The 22,986-nt window shown below is 38.9% G+C and overlaps 1 protein-coding gene and 1 non-coding gene across 3 annotated transcripts in view; both read left to right on the plus strand.

Annotated features, from left to right (window-relative positions):
• Positions 1–22,986, plus strand: part of LOC121289185 (zinc finger protein 644-like) — a 131,127-nt gene that overhangs the window by 94,075 nt on the left and 14,066 nt on the right. For both annotated transcript variants that reach the window (XM_041208374.1, XM_041208373.1), the window contains one exon: positions 12,800–16,044. In XM_041208374.1, coding sequence (XP_041064308.1) covers positions 12,800–16,044 — 3,245 coding nt within the window. The remainder of the gene's footprint in view (positions 1–12,799; positions 16,045–22,986) is intronic.
• On the plus strand, positions 6,283–6,389 carry LOC121289488. The gene has a single exon (XR_005945583.1). It is a non-coding gene; the product is annotated as a U6 spliceosomal RNA (small nuclear RNA).

Genomic DNA, 22,986 nt, shown 5'->3' on the forward strand with positions numbered 1-22,986 from the left:
AATGACCATCTCCAACAAGAGAGAATCTAACCATCGCCCCTTGACATTCAATGGCATTACCATCACTGAATCCTCCACTATCAACATCCTGGGAATTACCCTTGACCAGAAACTGAACTGGACTAGCCATATAAATACTATAGCTACAAGAGCAGGTCAGAGGCTAGGAATCCTGCGATGAGTAACTCGCCTCCTGACTCCCCAAGGCCTGTCCATCATCTACAAGGCACAAGTCAAGAGTGTGATGGAATGCTCTCCACTTGCCTGGATGAGTGCAGCTCCCACAACACTCAAGAAGCATGGTATCATCCAGGACAAAGCAGCCTGCTTGATTGGCACCACATCCACAAACATTCACTCCCTCCACTACCAACGCACAGTCACAGCACTGTATACCATCTACAAGATACATTGCAGGAATTCACAAATGCTCCTTAGACAGCACCTTCCAAACTCACAATCGGTACCATTTAGAAGGACAAGGGCAGCAGATAGATAGGAACACCACCACCTGGAAGTTCCTCTTCAAGTCACTCACCACCCTGACCTGGAAATATATTGCTGTTCCTTCACTATCACTGGGTCAAAATCCTGGAACTCTCTTCCAAATAGCACTGTCTGTGTACCTACACCACATGGACTGCAGTGGTTCAAGAAGGCAGCTCACCACCACCACCTTGAGGGCAACTAGGGACAGGCAATAAATGCTGGCCCACATCGCATGAATGAATTAAAAAAGCTACATTTATTGATCATCCTTCTATGCTCTGAGTAGATCATGATGGATCTTTTATTTAAAATGTGGCAGTCCTTGTGGTGGTCTTAGGCAGAGAATTCTAGGATAATTCACCCAGTGACAAATATATGTTCAAGTCACGTGTGACTTGGGAGGAAACCTTGGAGATGATCATATTTGCAAAACATTTTAGCTCTCTTCCTCCTTGCTATCAGAGGGCACTGGGGAGGGAGTTATTGTCGAAGAAAGTAGTGAATTTTAGCAGTGCATATGGTGGTTAATACTTCAGCTATAGTACGCTGATGATGGAAGGAGTGAATTGAGTGCAAAGTTTGCCAATCAAGCAAACTGATGTGCCCTGTGCAAATTTGAGCTTTTTGATTTTAGCTATGGCTGTGCTCATTCAGGCAAGAAGTGAGTTTTCCATCATGCTTTAGATATGAAGCACATAGATGTAGAGAGATGAACCACTCATTGGAAAACTTTGAGCTTTTTTTTTATAAACCTTGACTAATTCTCCATTATGTTGATAGATTTTTGAAGCTGAGCCTTGTTTTGTCGGGAACTGCACTGCGCATAGCTTTAAGGTGCTTGTACGTTTTAAAAAGTACAGCAAATCTGTGATTTTTTTCTATATTGGCTGCCTCACTTTCCTTGTTCCAATGGTAGTGGAGAGCCGCTATCCTAAGGATCTTTGAAGAGGTTTTGCCAGGTTTGCTTCTGCTTGGCATCAATACAACAAAGAGTTGTAGAATTGTGTTTTCTTTAATATTTATTCACGAAACTGATACTGACGCTAGCAGTTTAATTTATTATTTGATAGTGAAACATTATGAATGTTTAAAATCAAATGATAAATATGCCCCTTATAAAAGCAATTTAATTCTTGCTGCTTCCCTTAATATTGGTTCATTGTTTTTCTTGACTGCAAGATTAACAGGACAGACTCATGTTTGTCCTGTCGCCAGAACATGTGATTAGTGCAATAAAACAAGCCTGCTGTACCAGTAAAAGGAATCTGTTATAATCGTAATCAGCAAACCTCTCAAAACGGCTAGGTAGTTTGAATTCACATGAAATTTGAATTTTAAATTGATACACTTGATCTTCTTAGGAAGTGAAACACTTTAGTTAAGAGATGTAATTTCTGTTATCCTAATATGCATAGATTGAAATAATCACTTGGAGTGTCCCTTTTTTGTAGTTTATATAAGGATCTTTCATTTCTTAATCTAGAAACAGATTAATTTTAATTACCTTGTGTACAGTTATAACATTGCTTGATCTAACAATTTAAATTGAATTGCAATTATTTCATTTCTTAAAAAAATATAAATTGTACACATGTGTATGGTGTGAAGTGCCAATATAGCAATTATATACAAATTGTTACTTTTCATGGAATTTAGCTGTGCATTTTGCATTGCAGTCTTATCTATTTTTCAATTGAATGGCAATGTTCCAAAACCACAATTTTGCCTAGATTTGTGACTATTTGGCAAGAAAGCACTGATAATTCTTTTTCATGGTAATATATCTCCAGTACTAATGGCTGGTTTATTGCACAGCAGCCTTCAACAAAATATTTAGCATTCCCAGAGCTATACCTTATTTGTGCACCTTATGAAGGCTTATAAGATCACCTAGATACTAAACCGATAATCATTGTTTTCCACTAATGCTTGATAACTTTTTGGCTAGCCTATTGAGCTCAACCAGTTACAAATGACCAATTTAAACAAATAGAGCCTGTATGATCCTCAAAAATAAATTGCAAGGAAGAAGGAATGTTTTATAGAAGAACAACAACAATAATTGACTCTAAGAATTTTGACTGCACACCTGAAGAACTTTGGGATTGCACTCCAGATTATCAAGTATATGCTGATGGGGCAAAATAAAGTACTAGTGCCACTGTTGACCAGGCTTAGATCATGTAAAAGGAAGTGAGGAATTCTTGGAACTGTAAGATAGAATGAGACCTGTGAGGTTTCAAGTATCTGGGTTTTGTAGTAACGAAACATTATCTTTAATTGACAATATAGAAATATATAAGATATTTAATTTAGTTAGCTGCAAGTAAAAATCTAGGTTGTCCAATTATTTCAGCTAACCAAAAATCCCTAATTAATCATACAGCAGGAAGCTTTGGACTCTAGGTCAGAGTATTTGTCTTGTAATTGTTGGAGTGGCTCAGTGGAGCAGCACCTCAGGATAACAGATTTTCCAAAGTTCATTTTTTCATTTTGTTAGATTTGTACCTAATAAACCAGAGCATTGTGGAGCAATTCTGTTATGGAATGTTCCTCCCATCCCGCCCCACTCTGAAATGTACTGCTGAGATGATGTTTTTATGATACTATAAGACACTTGAAAATTGTAGATCATAGTTCTTCATTTGATCCTGCTGTTAAAATCATATGTGACTTCTCAATTTCAATCACTTATAGGATCATAGAAGTTGCAGAAAGGGGCCATTCAGCACATTGTACCTTTGCCAGCATTAGTTCTTCAACTGGAGATGCCTACTCAAATGCCAATCCTTTGCCCTTACCTATGCCCTTTTTATTCTTCCTTTTAAGGTTGTTCTCCAATTTTCTTTCAAATTATGTTATAGTCTCCGGCATAATATCCCTTTGACTATTCTAATACTCTCTGTAAACCTCAACTTATCCAAAGTTCTTCAGCCTGTACCCTGTTTCAATTGTCATCATCATCATCTTGCTGACCTACCTCTGCTTCCAATACTACAATGCCTCAAATAAAATCCCCATCCCCCTGTTCAAATCCCATGGAGACCTCGCTGCTCTCTGTTGCTGTAATCTCCAAGAGCTCTACAACCCTACCCAGATTCTGAATTCTCTAACTTTGGCTTCATGGGTGTCCCCTGTCCTTTATCACACTGGCAGCTATGCCCTCAGTGGCCTAGGTCTCACCCTCTGAAGCTCCATTTCTAAACCCCTCCACCTCTCCATCTCCTCCTTAAGAGCCTTTTAGTCACCCTTCCTAGTACCTCCTCTTTTGTCTCAGTATCTATTTTTTGGTCATACCTCTGAAGTGCTTTGGTCAGTTTTGCTGTTAAATGCAGGTTGCTATGGTGGTAAAGCTTTTAATATTATAATAAACATTTGTGTGGGAGGAAGTCTAATTTCTTACATTCTTTAGTGATAACCCTGAATTTATTTCACAGTGCTATAGTTTTGTGAACCGGTGGGAAAAATCTTTCATAAATAACTCTCTACAAACTGTACTTTTAGAAACCTTTAATATTCAGTTTGACTTCTTCTGTTCCACTGAAAATGTACCCAATTTTTGGACCCTTTCTCCAGAACTATAATTTCTCATTCATGGTATCATTCTAGTGATGGGCCTAGTATAATTCTTAAGCCCAGAAATGTTCCCAATTCTCCAATCTGAGTTAACCAATAGTTTGTACAAATTTAGTCTTCCTTTTCCTGCTTTTTACATTCAGTGAATCTGTATGTAAAGCCTAGAATATCGTTTGCTTTTTAACATTTCTGCTGTTTAACAATTTATATTTCCACCCCATAGTTTTCCTCTTCCTCCACTTTTAAGAACCGTACAACTTAAGGTATGATTCCTTTCACTGATTTTACCATACAGTACTTCACATTTCCCTGCATTGAATTACATCTGCCTGTTTCTTGTCTGATAACCTCCTGTTTTCTTCCTCAGTGTTTATCATCTCCGTAATTTGTTATCATCAAAAAACTCTTGTATCCAAATCATTTATGTAAATGGAAATCAAAAAGAGTTTGCAGCACAATTGTTTGGAATACAACATTACCTGTACCAGTTAGTGCAAAAAGCATTCACTACCTTGTCCTATGCTTTCTCTTCCCTAGCCATCATTCTTTTCATGGAGCTCTATTTCCTTTAATACTATGTGCCTTAATTTTAGCAACAAGTTTCTTGTGTAGCACCCTCTCCTGAAATCCATAGCTACACAACATCTGATATGTTCTGTGTATCCGTACATTGTAGTGGTAATTATGCACCCCTGTAGGGTAGGGGCGCTGTGTTTGTAGATCATTTGCTACCAGATTTGTGATTGCATTATTGAAACTCTATCTCTGACCCATACTCATGCCAGTGCAGCTCCCCATTTGGAGCATGGGATCATGGAATTTTTTCTTAGCCAAGTGACCGAGCTTTTGCAAGCACTTGGTGACTGTTCTTGATGATCAAAACTGAATAATTGGTTATTCATCTCATTGTTGTTTATGGGACTTTGCTGTGCATAAATTGGCGGTTGCATTTTCCTGGAAGGTAGCAGGTGCTGCATTTGGAAAGTAATTCGTTAGCTGTGAAGTGCTTTGGGACACCCTGAGGATGTGAAAGGCGCTCTATAAATTCATGTTCTTTTCCCCATTCAAATGATCAGTGGTTCTCAAACTTTTTTGGTTGAAAGCCTATTTTTCAATTGTGTTAGTAATCATGGATACCCCCTTCTAAAATATGGTACTTATGAGATGCACAATATTTTAATAATGCTTTTAAATAAAACAGATATTTACTAACAGATGAAAGCAAAATACTGCGGATACTAGAAATCTGAAATAAAAGCAGAAAATGCTGGAATAACTCAGCAGGTCTGACAGCACTTGTGGGGAGAGAAACAGAGTTAACGTTTTGAGTTCATATGACTCAAAAGCAGGCTGAGCAGGCTCAAAGGGCTGAATGACCTGCTGCTCCTAGTTTCTATGACTTCTTCAGAAATTATTATTATTTACTTATAGATATTAGTGAGATGGGTGCTTCTCACTGTAGAGTCTTTCTGACCTCGGCAGGAGCCCAGGGAGAGCAGAAACTCAGCGAGGGCAGAACACATGGAGAGCATAGGAGAGCAGGGGGAAAGCCGGAGCAACAGGGGAGTACATCGTGGTGAGAGAAGAAGCATATGGGCAGCACAGGAGCACAGGAAGATGCAGAGCAAGCTTCTGGCTGGTGCACGCTGGCTAACTCTTGACCACAGCATCCTGGATGGTTGCTCACACAGTCTACCTGTGGGCTGGTCCTTCATTGTGAACCCCTGGAAGCTCCCTGCAGTTGCCAGTTTGAGAATTACTGCTCTAGATTCTGTCAGGTCAATGTTTCACTCCCAGCTTGCCTAATTTCAGTTGAATTTGGGATAGGTGAGGTAGAATATTGGATGTGGAGCAATTCTACTGGTTTCTGGATGGTATTCCACTTTCGGATTTTCTATTGGAAATGACAGGCATTAAATGTGTCTGCTGAAACATGGGTATTAATTGTATATTAATTGAGTGTTTAATTATATTCAGGTGGTCTGCATTATCTGGAAATTCATTTGTGTTCCTCTATATAGGAGCAGAGACTTGGCCTAAATAGCCAAGTGGTTATGGTACTGGGTTTGTAACCCGAAGATCAAGAGTTCAAATCTCACAATGGCAAACAATGTAACTTCATCTGAAACAGATGGAAATGGGTTTGTACTCGAAAGAGTTAGCCCTGTAAGCTGTGGCGTTTCAAGTACTCATCTAAATATGTTATTTAGGAGCAGAGTGCTCGCTTCGGCAGCACGTATACTAAAATTGGAATGATACAGAGAAGATTAGCATGGCCCCTGCGCAAGAATGACATGCAAATTCGTGAAGCGTTCCATATATAGGAGCAGACTGAAACTAGTTGTTGGGTTTGGATGTTGTGCATGTTTGTAATATGTCCCCATAAATTAAAGCTCAAGTGTGTAATGATTAGGCACCAGCCCTATCCTTCCCTGCTTGGCTATTTAGAGTGCAACAGTGGTTAAGTGTATTCAAATTACAGGGTAATGATGACTTTACTGGTAGAGCAATACTAGACGCAGAGGATCTCAATGTGTTACTTACATTCAGCATTGCTGTGGTGGGCAGGAACGTATTACATTTTAATTCTCACCACCAAGGGAGTATAATCGATCATGGGTGGTAATTGTACTTCCACCCTCAGAAATTAAAAGCTGATTCAGCTATGTGAGTGCAGGCCAAGGTTCAAAATACATGGAGGTGGCAAACAAATTCGCTCTCAACATCACAATGCCTACAAAAAACCAATGTCAGGAGTAAGAAAGATCGCCCCCGTACAATATTACTTTACACTATGGTCTCTCCATGGTCCAGGACTGAACACTTGCAGGCGCAAGGGTCTTGTTGAGATTTGGAAAAATATGCAGTGTTTGATTAGAGGAGCAGCGACCGTGGGAGAGACAGAATCTGTGAGGAGCTACTCCTCCAACATCAGAACTTGGAAGTCAATGCATAGTTGACACTTTTCTCCTCCCTTTGGAATTATTTATTTTTTTTACAATCCTTCTGTATTTGAGTTTTTTTTATTGGGGGAGGGAGGGGGCTGTTTCTGGCAGCCACTGGGGAGGATGCACTTGGACAAGTCTTTCTTTTAACAATGTATACTCCCTACCCCCATCCCTCTTCTCCCCCCTATTTCAATAAAGAAGAAACATTAAAAAACTGGGATCATAGCACCACTATCAGCTGATCTGGAGGAGAGAGGGAGGCCAAGACGGTGTCGGATCCAGTGCAGGTAAAGGAACTCTGGCTGTGTCTGAGAGGGTTTAGAGGGACGGAGGGGAGTTGGTGGAGGAAGAGGGAGGGAGAGAGACAGAAAGGAGAGGGGGGATTTGGGGGAGAAGGAGGCCTCTTAGGGCAAGAAAGGGGGAGAGAGGGTGTGGGTAACAGGCAACGTTGCTCACTTTCACACTTGCAGCTTATTTTGTTTATGGATATGATTTCCCACACTTTTTTTAAAAGAAATATTTATTTTTCCTTCTAAAACTCTCCTCCTTGGTCTGGCTTTCAAGTTTACAAACTCTAGCACAACAATAACCTAATAATAAAAAAAGGTTAAATCTTTTCTTCCTCTTTTATATTTATCTAACAAATTATTTAGTAAGTTTAAAGTTGAGAGACCTGGGGTAGAGGGAGAAAAGATATTGTGGGGGAAATCCAGTTTTTTTTGTTCCCCTTAAGTTTTTTTAAAAATGTTTCTACTTTCAAAGTGTCTGCCTGTTTACAAGCTTTTTTTGACTATCATTGTGCATGCTTTTAATTGATATGTAAGAAAAGTTGGGAGTCCAGTAGACCAAGAAGAGCCTGACCTTCCAGCTCTTGAGTTTGCTTTAATACCAGCCACTGGAGGAGGCTGACGGGCAGGGGTGGGGGGTTGATGGTATTGGATGAAGGAAAACTGTTTAATTGTTGTAGGATTCTTGCCCTCTTACCCAGCATTGAGCCTCTTGTTTTTTTTCCCTTTAATGGAAACTTTATTTTCAAGTAGCCCTTGAAAACCAAATGGTAGCCCCTCGAAAATCAAGAGCTCTCAAGCAAATTTCAAAGAACCCTCGGGGTGGGGTGGGTGGGTGGGGAAAATTATCTTGACCTCTGATGCAGGTGTCTGAGGTCAACTTGTGGCCAAACTACTGGACAAAAATTCTGTCTCATCATAGATACTGCAGGATTCTGCCAATGTAGAAAATCTTACCATGGCGGTTTACTCACAATAGAGGCAAGACGAACTGGCCTGTAATTTCCTAGTTTATTACCAATGGTTGCCCTCCTTCAATTCTTTATTTACAATTACTGTTGTAAAAAAAATATTTGAGGGCCAAAATTTGAATTTGTAGCACCATTTTTTGGGTGTTCTAAGTGCTTTAGAGGTCCAAAATGGTACCGGTATGTGATGTTTATTCTGGTGTAAGTCACGTTAGATGCCAAATTGGTGAGGCTGTTAGCATACGTGCATTTAGTCTCTGGTGGAAGTGTTCTGAGCAGGCAAATCATGATGTCAGTGCTGCCATTTTGGAGCACAAAGCTCCAACTAATACACACACTCAACCACGTACGACGGAGTATATGCTCAGGAGCCCGAGTTCTCCCATGGTGTGTCATTTCCAGGTCAGAATCAGTTGTAGATTGACTTTTTAGCTGCTGCACCAACCATAATGCACCTCCTGTTTAAGAAGTGCAGGCTGAGTTTAAGTAGTATAAGCTAGCTTCTTTTAACTGATGCTAACCTCACTCAATTTTGGGCCTCCTGCAGAGAATTGCAGTCACTCAAAAGCAAAGTTAGTGCTGGCTGCACGCTGCAATCATGGCAATGAGCAGGCAGCACGAAGTTGGCATGCAGCCTGCATTGGAAGCAGTGGATGTGGGTTAATTGAACGCTGTGATCCCTGAGCTCCACTTGGGGCATTATTGAATGCTGTGTCCTTGGAAAATTATGGCTGTTGGCTCTCTCGTCCCTCAATATTCTAGGGTGCATATCACCTTTACTACATGACTTTCTAACTTTTAGTTTCATTCAGTTTTTCAATACAATTTCCTGTTGAATATTTATCTTGCTTCGTAGCTCTTCTATAGCTTACACAGACACTCCTACAATCCTGCTTTCACCTTTCTCTAAAAGCTGAGCTGTGATGCTTGCCATTCTTTCACTTTCAAGGATAAGATTTTTTGCTTCCAAACAAAGAGGTCCATACGTTCTTTGGTTACCCTTTTAGTTCTTTTAGAAACTCTATATTTCACTTAATGTTGACTGCCAGCCGGCCTTCATTCCTCTTAGCCATCCTATTGTCCCTGTTGTTTTCTCTTCAGCATATTTTATATCTTGTTTTTCTTTCATTATCCTTCTTCGGTCAAATACTCAGTGATCCAGCAATGGAAGAATTCAGTTTATTTCTTTTCATCTTGTAATTAATTGAGGAGTCTTCCAACTCACCATATTCTCCTGATTATCTAGTTCAGCTTGAGGCAGTTTGTTTTCGCTGTGTGTAGATGGGACCCATTCTTCACCTCATTGGCTCTTTGAGACACCAGCTGCAATGTACTGTTCATAGTAATGTCAGTTTGATAATTTATGCTCTACAAATATCATGCTGTTATTTTGGTAAAGACTGGTGGAAAAAGAAGCAGGAAGAAAGAACCATACTAGCTTCAACGACCACAATGTCTGAACTAGTCCTCAGTTTCAGACTGATCTATAAATTCATGAGAATCCAAACTGCTTCGTTACGAAGGCTTTTAATGATGGTAGTTCAGTGTACTTTTGTCCTACGGTGTCTTTGAGAGAATTGCTGTAGCAGGTTGGAGCATTTTTCAGGACAAAGATAGATTTAATGAACATAGGAGAAGATGAGCATTGTGCTTTATGTAGCTTCCTAATGATAGAAGTTTTTTTTCTCTCAGGATATGAAAGTTTTTGTTTTGTCATGAACATTGTAACGTGTAGTTTAACCCTGATCTTTTTTAAACAAATTTTTAAAATATGTGCAAAATTGAATACCCAACTTTTAAAATGCCATTATTTGCTTACTATCTGTGCAACATTGACTTGAAGTTTTTTTTAAGTATTTACATTTATTGTCTTTAGCTTTGTTGAATTATTCTATGATTTTGTGTCTGGATTCTTTGTTCTAATCAAAAATATTAGCTGACAGTAAGGATAGAAAATGTTCTTTATTTACACGTAATATCAATTTAATATTAGAGGAATATTCTATCATAAATGATGATTAGAGAACAAAAAGTGGGCAGCATAGCACTGATGACAGAAAGGTTGTACTTAATCTGTATTACTAAATGACCCAGGAAGCTTGCTCAAAGGGATTACAGAATAATTATGTTAATATGCAATTATCACCTCATTTTTTCTGCAGTAACCTCAAGATGTAGTGCAATATGGGTGTTATAGCAAGTGCTGATAGTTTGCAAAAATACTGACATTTGAGATTTCTAAGGAAAGTCAATAAGGATAGCTTCATTATAGTCTCTTGTCATCATGAAAGAAAATGTCTGACCTTTTATGTACATGTTTTGTTCATGAGCAATATTTTTGTATTAGTGAATTTGATACAGCTTTAAAGGAAGGTATCCACATGCAATATTATAGGGAATTCAACATATCTGGTGTTTTAAAAAATGGATTAAACTACATGATATAATGTTCATTATGTTAGTGAGATCATGACAAAGCAACAGCTTTTATATCCTGAGAATTAAAAAAAGCACTTCTATTAGGAAGCTACATGATGATGCACAATGCTCATCTGTGTTCATTTTTCTTAACAATATGTTGTAATTTGTACATTTTAATGACTTGTCAAAAACCCTCAATAATTGTACAATGAATTTGTACTGCTTTATGTTTACATTGCACCGGTATCTTTTAATTTTGTGAATTTTGCTGAGCTTACAAAATTTAATTGGATAGTGTTTTTTTTTGGACATTGATCTATAAGTACATAGGCTGTGCAGTTAAAGGACTTGAATGTGCTGTTTCTATATAACTTGTAGAGAGGGCTCTTAATAGAATACTTTTAATAATGAGAAGCACAATTTGAGACCATTCGTGATATTGTGAGGGTTTGCTATCCTGCTGTTCAGTGGGTACCATTGAAGTTTGCTTTAAATGGGAAACGTCTGTTCTTTCTTTGAACCCCTAACACCAGAACAGATGGGTAGAATATAGAGCACGGAAGGTTTTACCTCTGAGGTGGTAACAGTGAAGCCACCACTCATTAACACTGAATTTACCACTTCGTTAGCAACGTCGCTTCCTGTTGAGAAAAGCTAGTACAGGTACAGCATATTAAATTAACTGAGCATACATTTGGCTATGGATCTTGGACACCAGAGTCATTTTGAAATTAAAGCTTTCACCATTTCTGAGTGTTGCAGCTGGTTTTAAATGCTTGTTATTTTTTTTCTGTTTGATTACAAATTAAATGAGAGCTTTTGGAAGGAAGGATGTGTTATAAAACTCCCAGTGCTCACTGTCACAGCAATTAATTTTACAGCACTTGTTCTGTACAGGTTGCTCATATTGATTAAAATCAGTTAAGGTAAATGAGACAAACATTATAGCATTTCCAGGCTTGTTTTCCTATTCATTGACATTTTCAGTCGTGATTCTTAGCACCTGTTTGTACGTGCCCACCCCTTAGCTTCTGCTGCGTATTTAACACAGAGACTCATGCTGGGAACTGTTTTAGCACCATTTTAGAGTGATAACATTGAATATGATCTCATTGGAAGTGTATTTTGTTCCCATGGAAATTGGTCAATTTTAGCAGCAGCTGAGAGTTTTGAAGGGGAAACAGGAAGGTTGTAACTAAAATGTGTGGAATCTTGATTCTTCACACATAATTAAAGTTCCCAGTATTTGAGAAAGACAGCAGGAATCGTTTTTCTTCAGCAACAGACAAGATGTAGATGTAATAGATGTTGAAACCACTAATCTCTTGGTTGATGAAGCAGTTGCACCTTTAATTCAAAGTTGATTTAGGTCTTTATAATAATTTCAGTTGTGCAGTTAATCTAATGTAAAAATATTGTAAATAAAATATAATTGTCTATTTTAAGTATTCCGTTGAGCTGTGTTTGAGTAATATAATTGAGTGTATTTAGAGATTTTGAAAGATTTGCAAACCACGGAGTTGTAAAGGTTAAATTTGTTTCATAATTCACCAGTACTTCATTTCATATTGTACAGAGTACTCATTTCACTACAATACAGGTAGAAATCTACAGCTTAAGTTAATTTAATTTGCACCTGACATTGTTTAACAGTATTTTTTATTTAAATGTTTACTCTTTTTAGATGCATGTAGAAATACACAAATGGAATAAAAGGTTTAACCAGCTCTTTCGTGTAGTATTTTAGCTGACATTTATATTTATGGTGTAGATTTGTATACCAGGTATGGGCCAAAACCTTTAGGCTGTACACTTTGTCTCAGTGATCTGCATTGTGGATGTGTTTTATTATATCCTTCCATAAAGGGCCTGTCTTGAACTTCTATAATGCTGTAACTATAAGTTAAGTTTAAGATAACTTGCCTGTATGCATTATTTTATTACCAATAAACTGATAATTGTATTTTTCTATGCCAGCAGCCACTCTAATTTTAAATGGTCTTTGAATTTCAAGAGAATCATTGTTATTAAAATTGATAGTTAAAAGAGTAGATTTTGTTTTGTATATGTACATATGTAGTAACTTAACTTTTCTTTTTATGACTTTCAGGATTAACAAAATTGAAGGCTCTGAATCCAAGATGATTAATGCAGATAGTGGGAAGACCCATATTAATTCTCATGGTGCTAAAGGCGAATTTGGAGATGAGAAAAAGATCTCATCAACCGCTGTTACTACCAGTATACCTCAGACCTTAACAGAGAATCAAATGTCAGTTCCAAAAAGCAATACTTTAAGCTTGTCTAAACATCTGTCCAGGGATAGTCCTGTAAAAGCCTTAAGTGGAGCCCAGCAGACTGCATTTATACAAACTGGTGCTCCTACTGTTTCAAATGCAAAATTTACCTTGCCTATAGGGACTGCTGTGAGGGAGCCGGTTCTACAGCTCTCTACAACTAAATCTTCCATTGCAAAGCAGCCTGATGTTTCTTTAAGTATTTCTCAATCCTTGTGCCAGTCAGTTGCAGCTTCTAGCTCATCATCTTGCTTTGTTCAATCTGTTCAGGTTCCGACATTGTCTGGTACTTCAAATAAAGTTCAGACATTAGCACCAGCCCCAGTTCTGTTACTGGTCCCCAATTTAGTGCCTTTTCAGGGCCAAGTTAATACACAGCCTAAAATGCTGAGTCCTTTGCCAATAGTGGATCACAAATCTATAGTTCAGTCAAATGGTGCTTCTACAAGCCAGTTATTGTATTGTACAGAAAATGAAAGTACAAAAGATAATCGAGGGCAAGTGAAGGGAAAAAGAAGTTTAAGTTCTTCAGGAATTCATGGGTGTGAGTCAGAAACTTTAAATGATGGCTTAAACTGGGACCCTGAAAAAGAATTCATGCAGTTTTTGCTAACAGAAGAAAAGGATGATCGGATTGTTCAAGTTGATGGAAGTTCCCAAGTCCAACCAAATCTGCCCTTTGGAAGAAAAAGAAAACGAAAAATGGACATTGTTCAGATGGTAGATTTCTCTGAACTAGAAAATGCAGACACACACCTTACACCTAAAAAGACTGCTGTTACTCTAGAGGGGATGGAAAACAGTGAATCAAAAGTTTCAGTTGTCAAACCGAAATACTTGCCTGCAAAAAAGAACCTGGTTGCTGAAACAGGATCAAATCTTCCCAAAGAAACTGTGGAAGCAATTAAACAGTTGATCTTTAGTGATTATAAGCTTCCAGTCAAAAACTTAGAAGCAGCTAGAGCAAGTGCACCCACAACCACTTATGTAGAAGAAGCTTCACCATTTGGTTCAACAGTTTTTCCACCTGGAAGTGCTATGCAGATAGATGATGCACAAACTGGATCTGAATCGCCATCAGATGATGATACTGAGACAGAACCATCATTTTACCCCTGCACAAAATGCAACGTGAATTTCAGAGAAAAAAAACATTTGCAGAGACACATGATTTATCACTTAGAAGGACACAGTAAAACAAATCTGCCAAGACCATATATATGTAAAGAATGTGGAATTGCATTTCGTGACCGTGCACCGCTCCAAAAGCACAGGAGCCTTCATCAAGAAAAAAGAGAGAGGTTGATGGAGGAGATCCGTGAGCTCCGCACATTTCAGGATGAAGGCCGGAATGCAAAATTACAATGTCCGCAATGTGTATTTGGAACAAACTGTCCTAAAACATTTGTGCAGCATGCTAAGACACATGAAAAGGACAAAAGATACTATTGCTGTGATAAGTGCAACTTCATGGCAGCATCAATGGATGAACTTGAAGGTCATCAAATTTATATTCATGATGCAGTTATTAACAAGTCCAGCCAAAAACCTTTGAAAGGTGTATCATTAGAAAATTTATTAAATCACTGTAAATCAGGAGGTGTATATGTGTGCAGCAAATGTCCTTTTACCACACCAGCTAGGAGTATTTTTAAAAAGCATGTCAAATACTTGCATCAGCGACTTTACCACGTTCAGCATAAAAATGAACATGGAGCAAAGGTACCTAGCTTCAGCTCAAAACCGTTTAATTTGGTGAGGAGCAATAAGGCTACATCACAACAATCTGAATACCTAAACAAATTTGTCATAAGGCGAGACATAAAAAGGGATTTTGAAACACCTGAACCCCTGGAGAATTCCTCTGCATTTTACAGCAAGGTCTGTGATAATGCTGGTACACAGAAGCCATGCTATATAGCCACAAAAAAGATACTACATCACTCACCTGACTCTGTGTTGGATTACAGTAAATCTTCAACAAAGATTGTGACAGGATTAAACACTTGTAACGAAAAGAGTAGCTTCCTACAGCAAGACCTTGTTAGAAAGCAGGAAGAGATTGATGCCAAAAGGAACAATGCAGTCCTGTTGAAAGATCATGCTATTGGTTTTCAGATTTATGGGAAATCTAAAAATGATGTGGGGATAGTAAAAGACTTGAGTCCTGCATCTGCATTAATAGAAACTAACCACACAGATGGCGAACATACTTTGAACTTCCATCAGTGTAATGATGAGGAAATATCAGGAGAAACGGAACATGCCGATGTTGGAGCTATTTCAGTTAGAAAATCTGTTAAGGATGTCATGGTTAGTGTCTCCGTAGGCAATGATATTTTGGATCAATATCCAGATGTGTTTCACAAAGCGCCTATTGTGGTTTTAAATAAACTTGAGCCATGTGTAAATGCATTAGAATGTGATGATGAAGAAAACTTACCTGAAAGTGATATTTTTGAAACTAGTAACTGTGTGGATGATGCTACAGCAGTGACTATTGCTGAGAATGATTTTGATGTTGATGATAAACAAGCTCATTACTTCAGTAGTACTGAGGTACAGATAGTTGACGAAAATGGCATTGATGATGATGATGATGATTTTGATACTTATGATGAGAGTGATGACGACGATGATCTTGATGATTTTGATAATGACATTCATGATTATGGCATCAATGACTATGGTAACCAAAGCCTTTACTCTACAGAGTATCAAGATGCTGCCCACAACCATTTTGTTAATGAAGATTTTCATTTTAATAGTGATGATGCTAGATGTATAGATGTTATGGATCCAGTTCTTTATCAACATGATGCTCCGCTTAATATAACCTATAATTGGACTGATTTTCATACGGAGAAGCGACCATGCCCTTACTGTCCAGCTGTATTTGACACTGGAGTTGGCTTGTCAAATCATGTTCGAGGACATCTTTATAGAGTTGGCTTAACTTATGACGCTCGTCATCTGGTTCCACCAGAGCAAATAGCATCCAGTGACAAGAGACGGCGTATCAAAAAAAATGATGCTCCTGTTAGGAGGATAAAAAAAGGTAAGCTTAATTTATTTCTGTATACAATAAAATCCATGGGAATTCTATTTTTAAACTTAATGAATTTTTCACTGTAAGGTGAAAAATTTTAGAGATAAATGCACAAAAATATTGTTAACGATGTCAAGAAAACAAGTAATTGCCAGTAGATAGGTAAAGACACAGGACAATTGAACTATATTGAACTTCAGAGGATCTGATGTCAATAGATGAGGAGAAACTGCTATAAAAGGAATAATGTTAATTTATCTAATTAAATAGAAAATGTGTATACCCTCCTTCCCCAAAAGCAGACAAACCAAATCCCCACTGGGCCTTAATTGATCTTGTGAGGATCCTGTGAATCTATTCCTGATTTCAGAACATCTATGAATGACCTGCCTCTCTATAACCCTCCAAAATGTATTAGAGGAGTTTCAGCTGATGAGTGATCCAACATTGCTAGCAATGCTGCACATTAATGCCTAGATGCTTGTGCTGAAATACTAGAATATAACACTTAGTTGCATGAAATAACAGATCTATTAATCTTGAGATTATGGGGTACCTTCGGAAAACTCTTTGACTAACTGAGAATGGCATTGAGAACTTTTCTGATTTGTGTTGATATGTTGATGTCCATTATGATAGCACCAGGGCACATTCCTGAAAGATGAATTTGTCAATCTTCCAAGTATACTTTGAGAATTTATATGCTACGAAATTGGATATTTTGTTTATTAAGGGCAACTAATATTTTTGGTAATGGCTTCAATTAGTAGGTGAGACTACAAAATGGGTCAAAATATTCCTTTTAAATAAAAAGGACCTGAAATATGGGCAACATTCATGTTCTATCTTTATTCATCCCCAGTCTATACTAATGGAGATCTATTCTGACACACAAGCCAGAACCATCCAGGAACTAAAAATACAACCATGACCTGTAACTCCATTCCATTTTAGAAAAGTGGCAGTACTTGGAACATAACTTTTAAGAACAAGAAAAGACCATAAAGTTTTTCAAGCATGTCCCTTTTGATTGATCCCATCTTCTCTTCATAAACTTCTCTTCATTCTATTTGTACAGTCTGCATCAATGGCTTTCTCTGGTAACATCCTCCACAATTCTCAGCTATCTGGAAATTTTAATGACTTCTATTTTACCATACTGAGCAATTTCTCTGAATTAGTTTTTTCAGTTGCATAATTTTTTTGTAATTTAATGTTCATATGCCCCTGTTAAATGCTGCACACAAGTTTGTAAATCTATTTTTTTGTCCATGGTTTGTGAGCATTACTGGCTAGGCCAGCATTTATTGCCCATTCCCTAATTGCTCTTGAGAAGGTCAATTGTCTGGTGCCTTAAAAGGGGCTTTAAATTTCAAAACATCCAAAATATGATTGGTGCTCAGGAGGGAAACTGGGAGGAATCTTGGGCCTCCATATGAGATATGGGCCTCTCTGACGACCTAGCTGAATAACGCAGCAATTCCTAAGTCATACAGACCTAGGGAATCCTAAGTTCAACCACAGGGTTGTGTTGTTTGCTGTCTCAGCTGGGACAGCAGTTTGAACACTATGTAGTTGATTTCACTGCTTCTTAAGAGGGGAAATAAGCCAAGAGCTCCTACTTCTAATCGTTATCCAGCCACTCTTAATGCAAGTGCATGAATGTGGACGTACAAGAACAAAATTGTGCTCAACTATAATGCTCCTTCTAATAGCACTGCCAGATTCCTTGAGTAGTGTCCATTGGCTGCTTACGTGAAGAATAGAGCCGTAGTCCAAGAAGAAGAGACAAAAAATGCATTGAAAGGAAAGGAAGAAAATTGTCAGATGTAACCATTTCGAACCTGTTGCAGGTGATTTATCTGTCAAGAGTCAGTAAGGCTAAAATGCTAGAACTGATTCCTCACAACCTTTTCAACCGCATGGTGCTGGTTAGAAGCCTCCCAGTGGTACAGTAGCAAAAGGTAACACCAAATGTAATTTAAAGAACATTTCAAATCGCCCAGAAGAGGGATGCTGTGTTGCCAGAGATTCATTCTTTTAGGTAAATTAGAAAGAGAAACACACTGAGTGTTGTTAAAGCATCAGTCAACAGTACAATGGTTAAATGTGGTTAAACTATTGGGGAAAAGGTATGAAAGACACAAAATGAACCTCAGTTAGGGAGTTATGCAGATTAGAATAGGAGATAAAATTTCCAGACCTGTGGAGTTGATATACTAACCCCAACTTTGTGCACTGCTGAGAAATCAGATTGGTTGCACCGAAAGGAGAAACAAAACTGAGTGGTTTCTCTACCTGGAGAGGATGCAATAACATTTCCGCAGGTGAAGATCAGCACAAAGCACTCCTGCAATTCAGCTTTATGTTTTAATGTATTCTTTCACGGGATGTAAATATCACTGGCTTGGCCAGGATTTGTTGCCTATCTTTAATTGCTTTTGAGAAGGTGGTGGTGAGCTGCTGCCTTTAACTGCTACAGTCCATGTGGTGTAGGTACACCCACAGTGCTGTTAGGGACGGAGTTCCAGGATTTTGACTCTGTGACAGTGAAGGAACAGCGATATAGTTCCAGGTCAGGATGGTGTGTGACTAGGTCGTGGTGTTTCCATTCACCTGCTACCTTTGTCCTTTTAGGTGATAGAGGTTACTGGTTGGGAAGATGCTGTCAAAGAAGGCTTGATGAGTTGCTGCAGTTCATGTTGTGTACAGTACACGCTGCTCCACTGTAGGTTGATGGTGGAGGGGGTGAATGTTTAAGCTGGTGGATGGGGTGTCAATCAAGTGGGTTGCTTTGTCTAGATGGTGTAGAGCTTCTTGAGTGTTGTTGGAACTGCACTCGTCCAGGCAAATGGAGAGAATTCCATCTCGCTCCTGACTTGTGCTTTGTAGATGTTGAACGTTCTTTGGGAGCCAGGAGATGAGTTGTTCACCTCAGAATTCCCAATGTCTGACCAGCTCTTGTAAGTATAATATTTAAATGGCTGGTCCAGTTATGTTGCCAGTCAATGGTAAATCCCAGGAATTTGATAAGTGGAAGATTCATTAATGGTAATGCCATTGAATGTCAAGGCACTTGGGTGACGTGAATGTTGTTGCCACTTATCAGCCCAAGCTTGAATGTTGTCCAGGTCTTGCAGCATATGGACTCACGGACTGCTTCAGTACCTGAGGAGTCACGAATGGCACTGAACATTGTGCAATCCTCAGCGAACATCCCCACGTCTGACCTTATGATGGAAGGAAGGTCGTTGATGAAGCAGCTCAAGATGGTTGGGCCCAGGACACTATCCTGGAACTTTGCAGCAATATCCTGAGATGATTGAGCTCCAACAATAGCACTACCCTCCTTTTGTGATAGATAACCAGTGGACAGTTTTCCTCCTGACTTCCATTGACTTCAGTTTTGCTAGGGCTACTTGATGATACTCTCGGTCAAATGTTACCTTGATGTTAAGGACAATCGCACTCACCTCACAGCTCTTTTGTCCATTTTTATACCAAGGCTGCAATGAGGTCAAGAGCCGAATGGCCTTGGCAGAACACAAACTAAGCGTAAGCGAGCAGGTTATTGCTGTATAACTACCACTAGATAGCATTGTCACAGAATTACAAAATTTTAACAGCACAGAAGGAGGCCATTTGGCCCATCATGTCTGCACTGGCTCTCCAAATGAGCGTTATGACCTAGTAGTGCCATTGCCCTGCCTTTTTCCTGTATCCTTGCACATTGTTCCTATTCAAATAATCATCTAATGCCCTCTTGAATGCCTCAATTAAACCTGCCTCACCACACTTCCAGGCAGTGCATTCCAGACCCGAACCACTCGTTTTGTGAGAAAGCTCTCTCTCACGTCACATTTGCTTCTTTTGCAAATTGCTTTAAATCTGTGTACTCTCGTTCTTGATCCTTTTCCGAGCAGGAACAGCTTCTCCCTATCTTCTCTGTGTAGCCCCCTTAAAATTTTGAACATCTCTATCAAATCTCCTCTGAGCCGCCTTCTCTCCAAGGAGAACAGTCCCAACCTCTCCAATCTATCCTCATAGCTAAAGTTTCTCATCCGTGGAACCATTCTGGTAAACCTCTTCTGCACTCTCTCCAATGTGTTCGGATCCTTCCTATAATGTGGCGCCCAGAGCCATAAGACGTAGGAGCAGAAGTAGGCTATTCGGCCAATCGAATCTGCTGCACCATTCAATGAGATCATGACTGATCTGATAATCCTCAACTCCACTTTGCTGCCTTTTCCCCATAAACCTTGATTACCTTACTGATTAAAAATCTGTCTATCTCAGCCTTGAATATACTTAATGACCCAGCCTGTACAGTCCTTTGTGGTAAAGAATTCCACAGATTGACTACCCACTGAGAGAAGACATTTCTCCTCATTTCTGTTTTAAGTGAGCGCCCCCTTTCTCTGAGATTATGCCCTCTGGTCCTAGATGCTCCCACAAGGGGAAACAGCCTCTCAGCATCTACCCTGTCAAGCCCCTTAAGAACCTTATGTGTTTCAAGAAGGTCACCTCTCATTCTTCTAAACTCTAATTAGTACAGGCCCAAACTACTCAACCTCTCCTCATACGAAAATCTCTCCATCCCCACGATCAACCTAGTGAACCTTCTCTGGACTGCCTACAATGCCAGTACAAAACTGTTCACAGTATTCTAGGTGTGGTCTAACTATTGCCTTGTATAGTTTTAACAAGACTTCCCAATTTTTTTACTCCATTCCCTTTGAAATAAAGGCCAATATTCCACTTACCTTGCCTTTTACCTGCTGAACTTATATGTTAGCTTTTTTCATGTATGAGGACCCCTAAATCCCTCTGTGCTGCAGTTTTCTTCAGTCGTTCACCATTTAAATAATATTCAGCTCCTCTATTCTTCCTGCCAAAGTGCATAACCTCACATTTTTCCACATTATATTCCATTTACCACGTTTTTGTCCACTCACTTACCTGTCTATATCCCTCTGTAGGCTCTTTGTGTCATCCTCACCACTTGCCTTCCCACCTATTTTTGTATCATCCTCAAAATTCATTTCCTTCACCCAAGTCATTAATATATATTGTAAATAATTGTGGCCCCAACACAGATCCGTAGCACTCCACTAGTTACAGGTTGCCATCCTGAAAATGCCCCCCCCCCAACCGTATCCCAACTCTCTGTCTTCTATTAGTTAGCCAGTCCTCTATCCATGCTAATATACAATCCCCAATACCATGGGCTCTTAGCTTATTCAGTAGCCTTATGTGCAGTACCTTATTGAACACCTTTTGCAAATTCCAAATACATCTACTGGTTCCCCTTTTATCTATCCTGCTTGTTATCTCCTCAAAGAATTCTAATAAATTTTTCAGGCATGATTTCCCTTTCAGGAAGCCATTCTGACTCTGCTTGATTATATTATGCATTTCTAAATGTTCTGCTATTACATCCTTTATAATAGACTCCAACATTTTCCCAATGACAGATATCAAGCTAACTGGCCTATAGTTATCTTTTCTTTTGTCTCCCTCCCTTTTCGAATGAGGGTGGTACATTGGTAGTTTTCCAATCCTCTGGGACTTTCTAGAATCTAAGGATTCTTGGAAGATTACTACCAGTGCATCCACTATCTCTGCAGCTTTTTCCTTTAATATCCTAGGATCAACACATCAGGTCCAGGTGACTTATCGGCCTTTAGCCCCATTAGTTTCCCTAGTACTTTTTCACTAGTGCTAGTTGTTGTATTTATTTCCTTCCTCTCTTTTAGCCCATAATTATTTAGTATTTTTGGCACGCTGTTAGTGTTTTCTACCGTGAAGATTGATGCAGTGTTTATTCAACTCCTCTGCCATTTCCTTGCTCCCCATTATTATTTCCCCAGCCTCATTCTCTAAGGAGTCTATATTGACTTTGGCCTCTTTCTTCCTTTTTGTATATTTAAAGAAGCTCTTACTGTCCATTTTTTTTTTTTACTTTCTAGTTTACCCTCAAAATTTATTTTCACCCTCTTATTTTTTTTTTGGTCATCGTCTGTTGGTTTTTAAAACTTTCCTAATCCTCTAGCTTACCAATTATCTTTACCACATTGTATGTTTTTTCTTTCACTTTGATACTATCCTTAACTTGCTTGGTTAATCATGGTTAGTTTATTCCCTTCCTTGAATCCTCCATCCTCACTGGGATATATCTTTGTTGTGAGTCATGAACTATTTACTTAAATGTCTGCAATTGCTCATCAACCAGCTAAACTCCTTTTTCAGTCCCCTACAGCCAACTCTGCCCTCATTCCTTTGTAATTACCCTTATTTAAGTTTAGCACAGATGTTTCCGAACTAAGCTTCTCACTCTCAAACTGAATGCTAGATTCTACCATGTTATGGTCACTGTTTCCTAGGAGATCTTTTACTCTGAGATCACTTGTTAAACCTGCCTTATTACACATTGTCAGATCTAAAATAGCCTGACCCCTGGTTGGATTCACAACATATTGTTCTAGGAAACTCTCCTGAATACACTTTGAATTCTTGCTCGTGGTTATCTCTGAAATCTATATGAAGATTAATGTCACCCATGATTAATATACTGTCTTTATACTGTACCCAGTATCCCAGCTGAGGTATAACGAGTGTCTTATGTAAATTCAGCATAATCTCCCTCCTCTTGTACTCTATGCCCCTATTAATAAAGCCCAGGATACTATATGCTTTATTAACTGCTCTTTCCACCTGTCCTGCCACCGTCAATGATCCATGAACCAATGCACCCAAGTCTTTCTGCTCCTGCACCGTCTTCAAATTTCACCCCTTATTTTGTATTGTCTGTCCATGTTTTTCCTACCAAAATGCATCACCTCACGCCTTTAATGATGACACCTTCCATCACTGATTGAGTGTAGACTAATGGGGCAGTAATTGACTGGGTTGGATTTGCCTTGCTTTTGTGGATAGGATGCAGCTGGGAAA

Source organism: Carcharodon carcharias, chromosome 16, assembly GCF_017639515.1.
Source record: "Carcharodon carcharias isolate sCarCar2 chromosome 16, sCarCar2.pri, whole genome shotgun sequence".
Classification (NCBI taxonomy): domain Eukaryota; kingdom Metazoa; phylum Chordata; class Chondrichthyes; order Lamniformes; family Lamnidae; genus Carcharodon; species Carcharodon carcharias.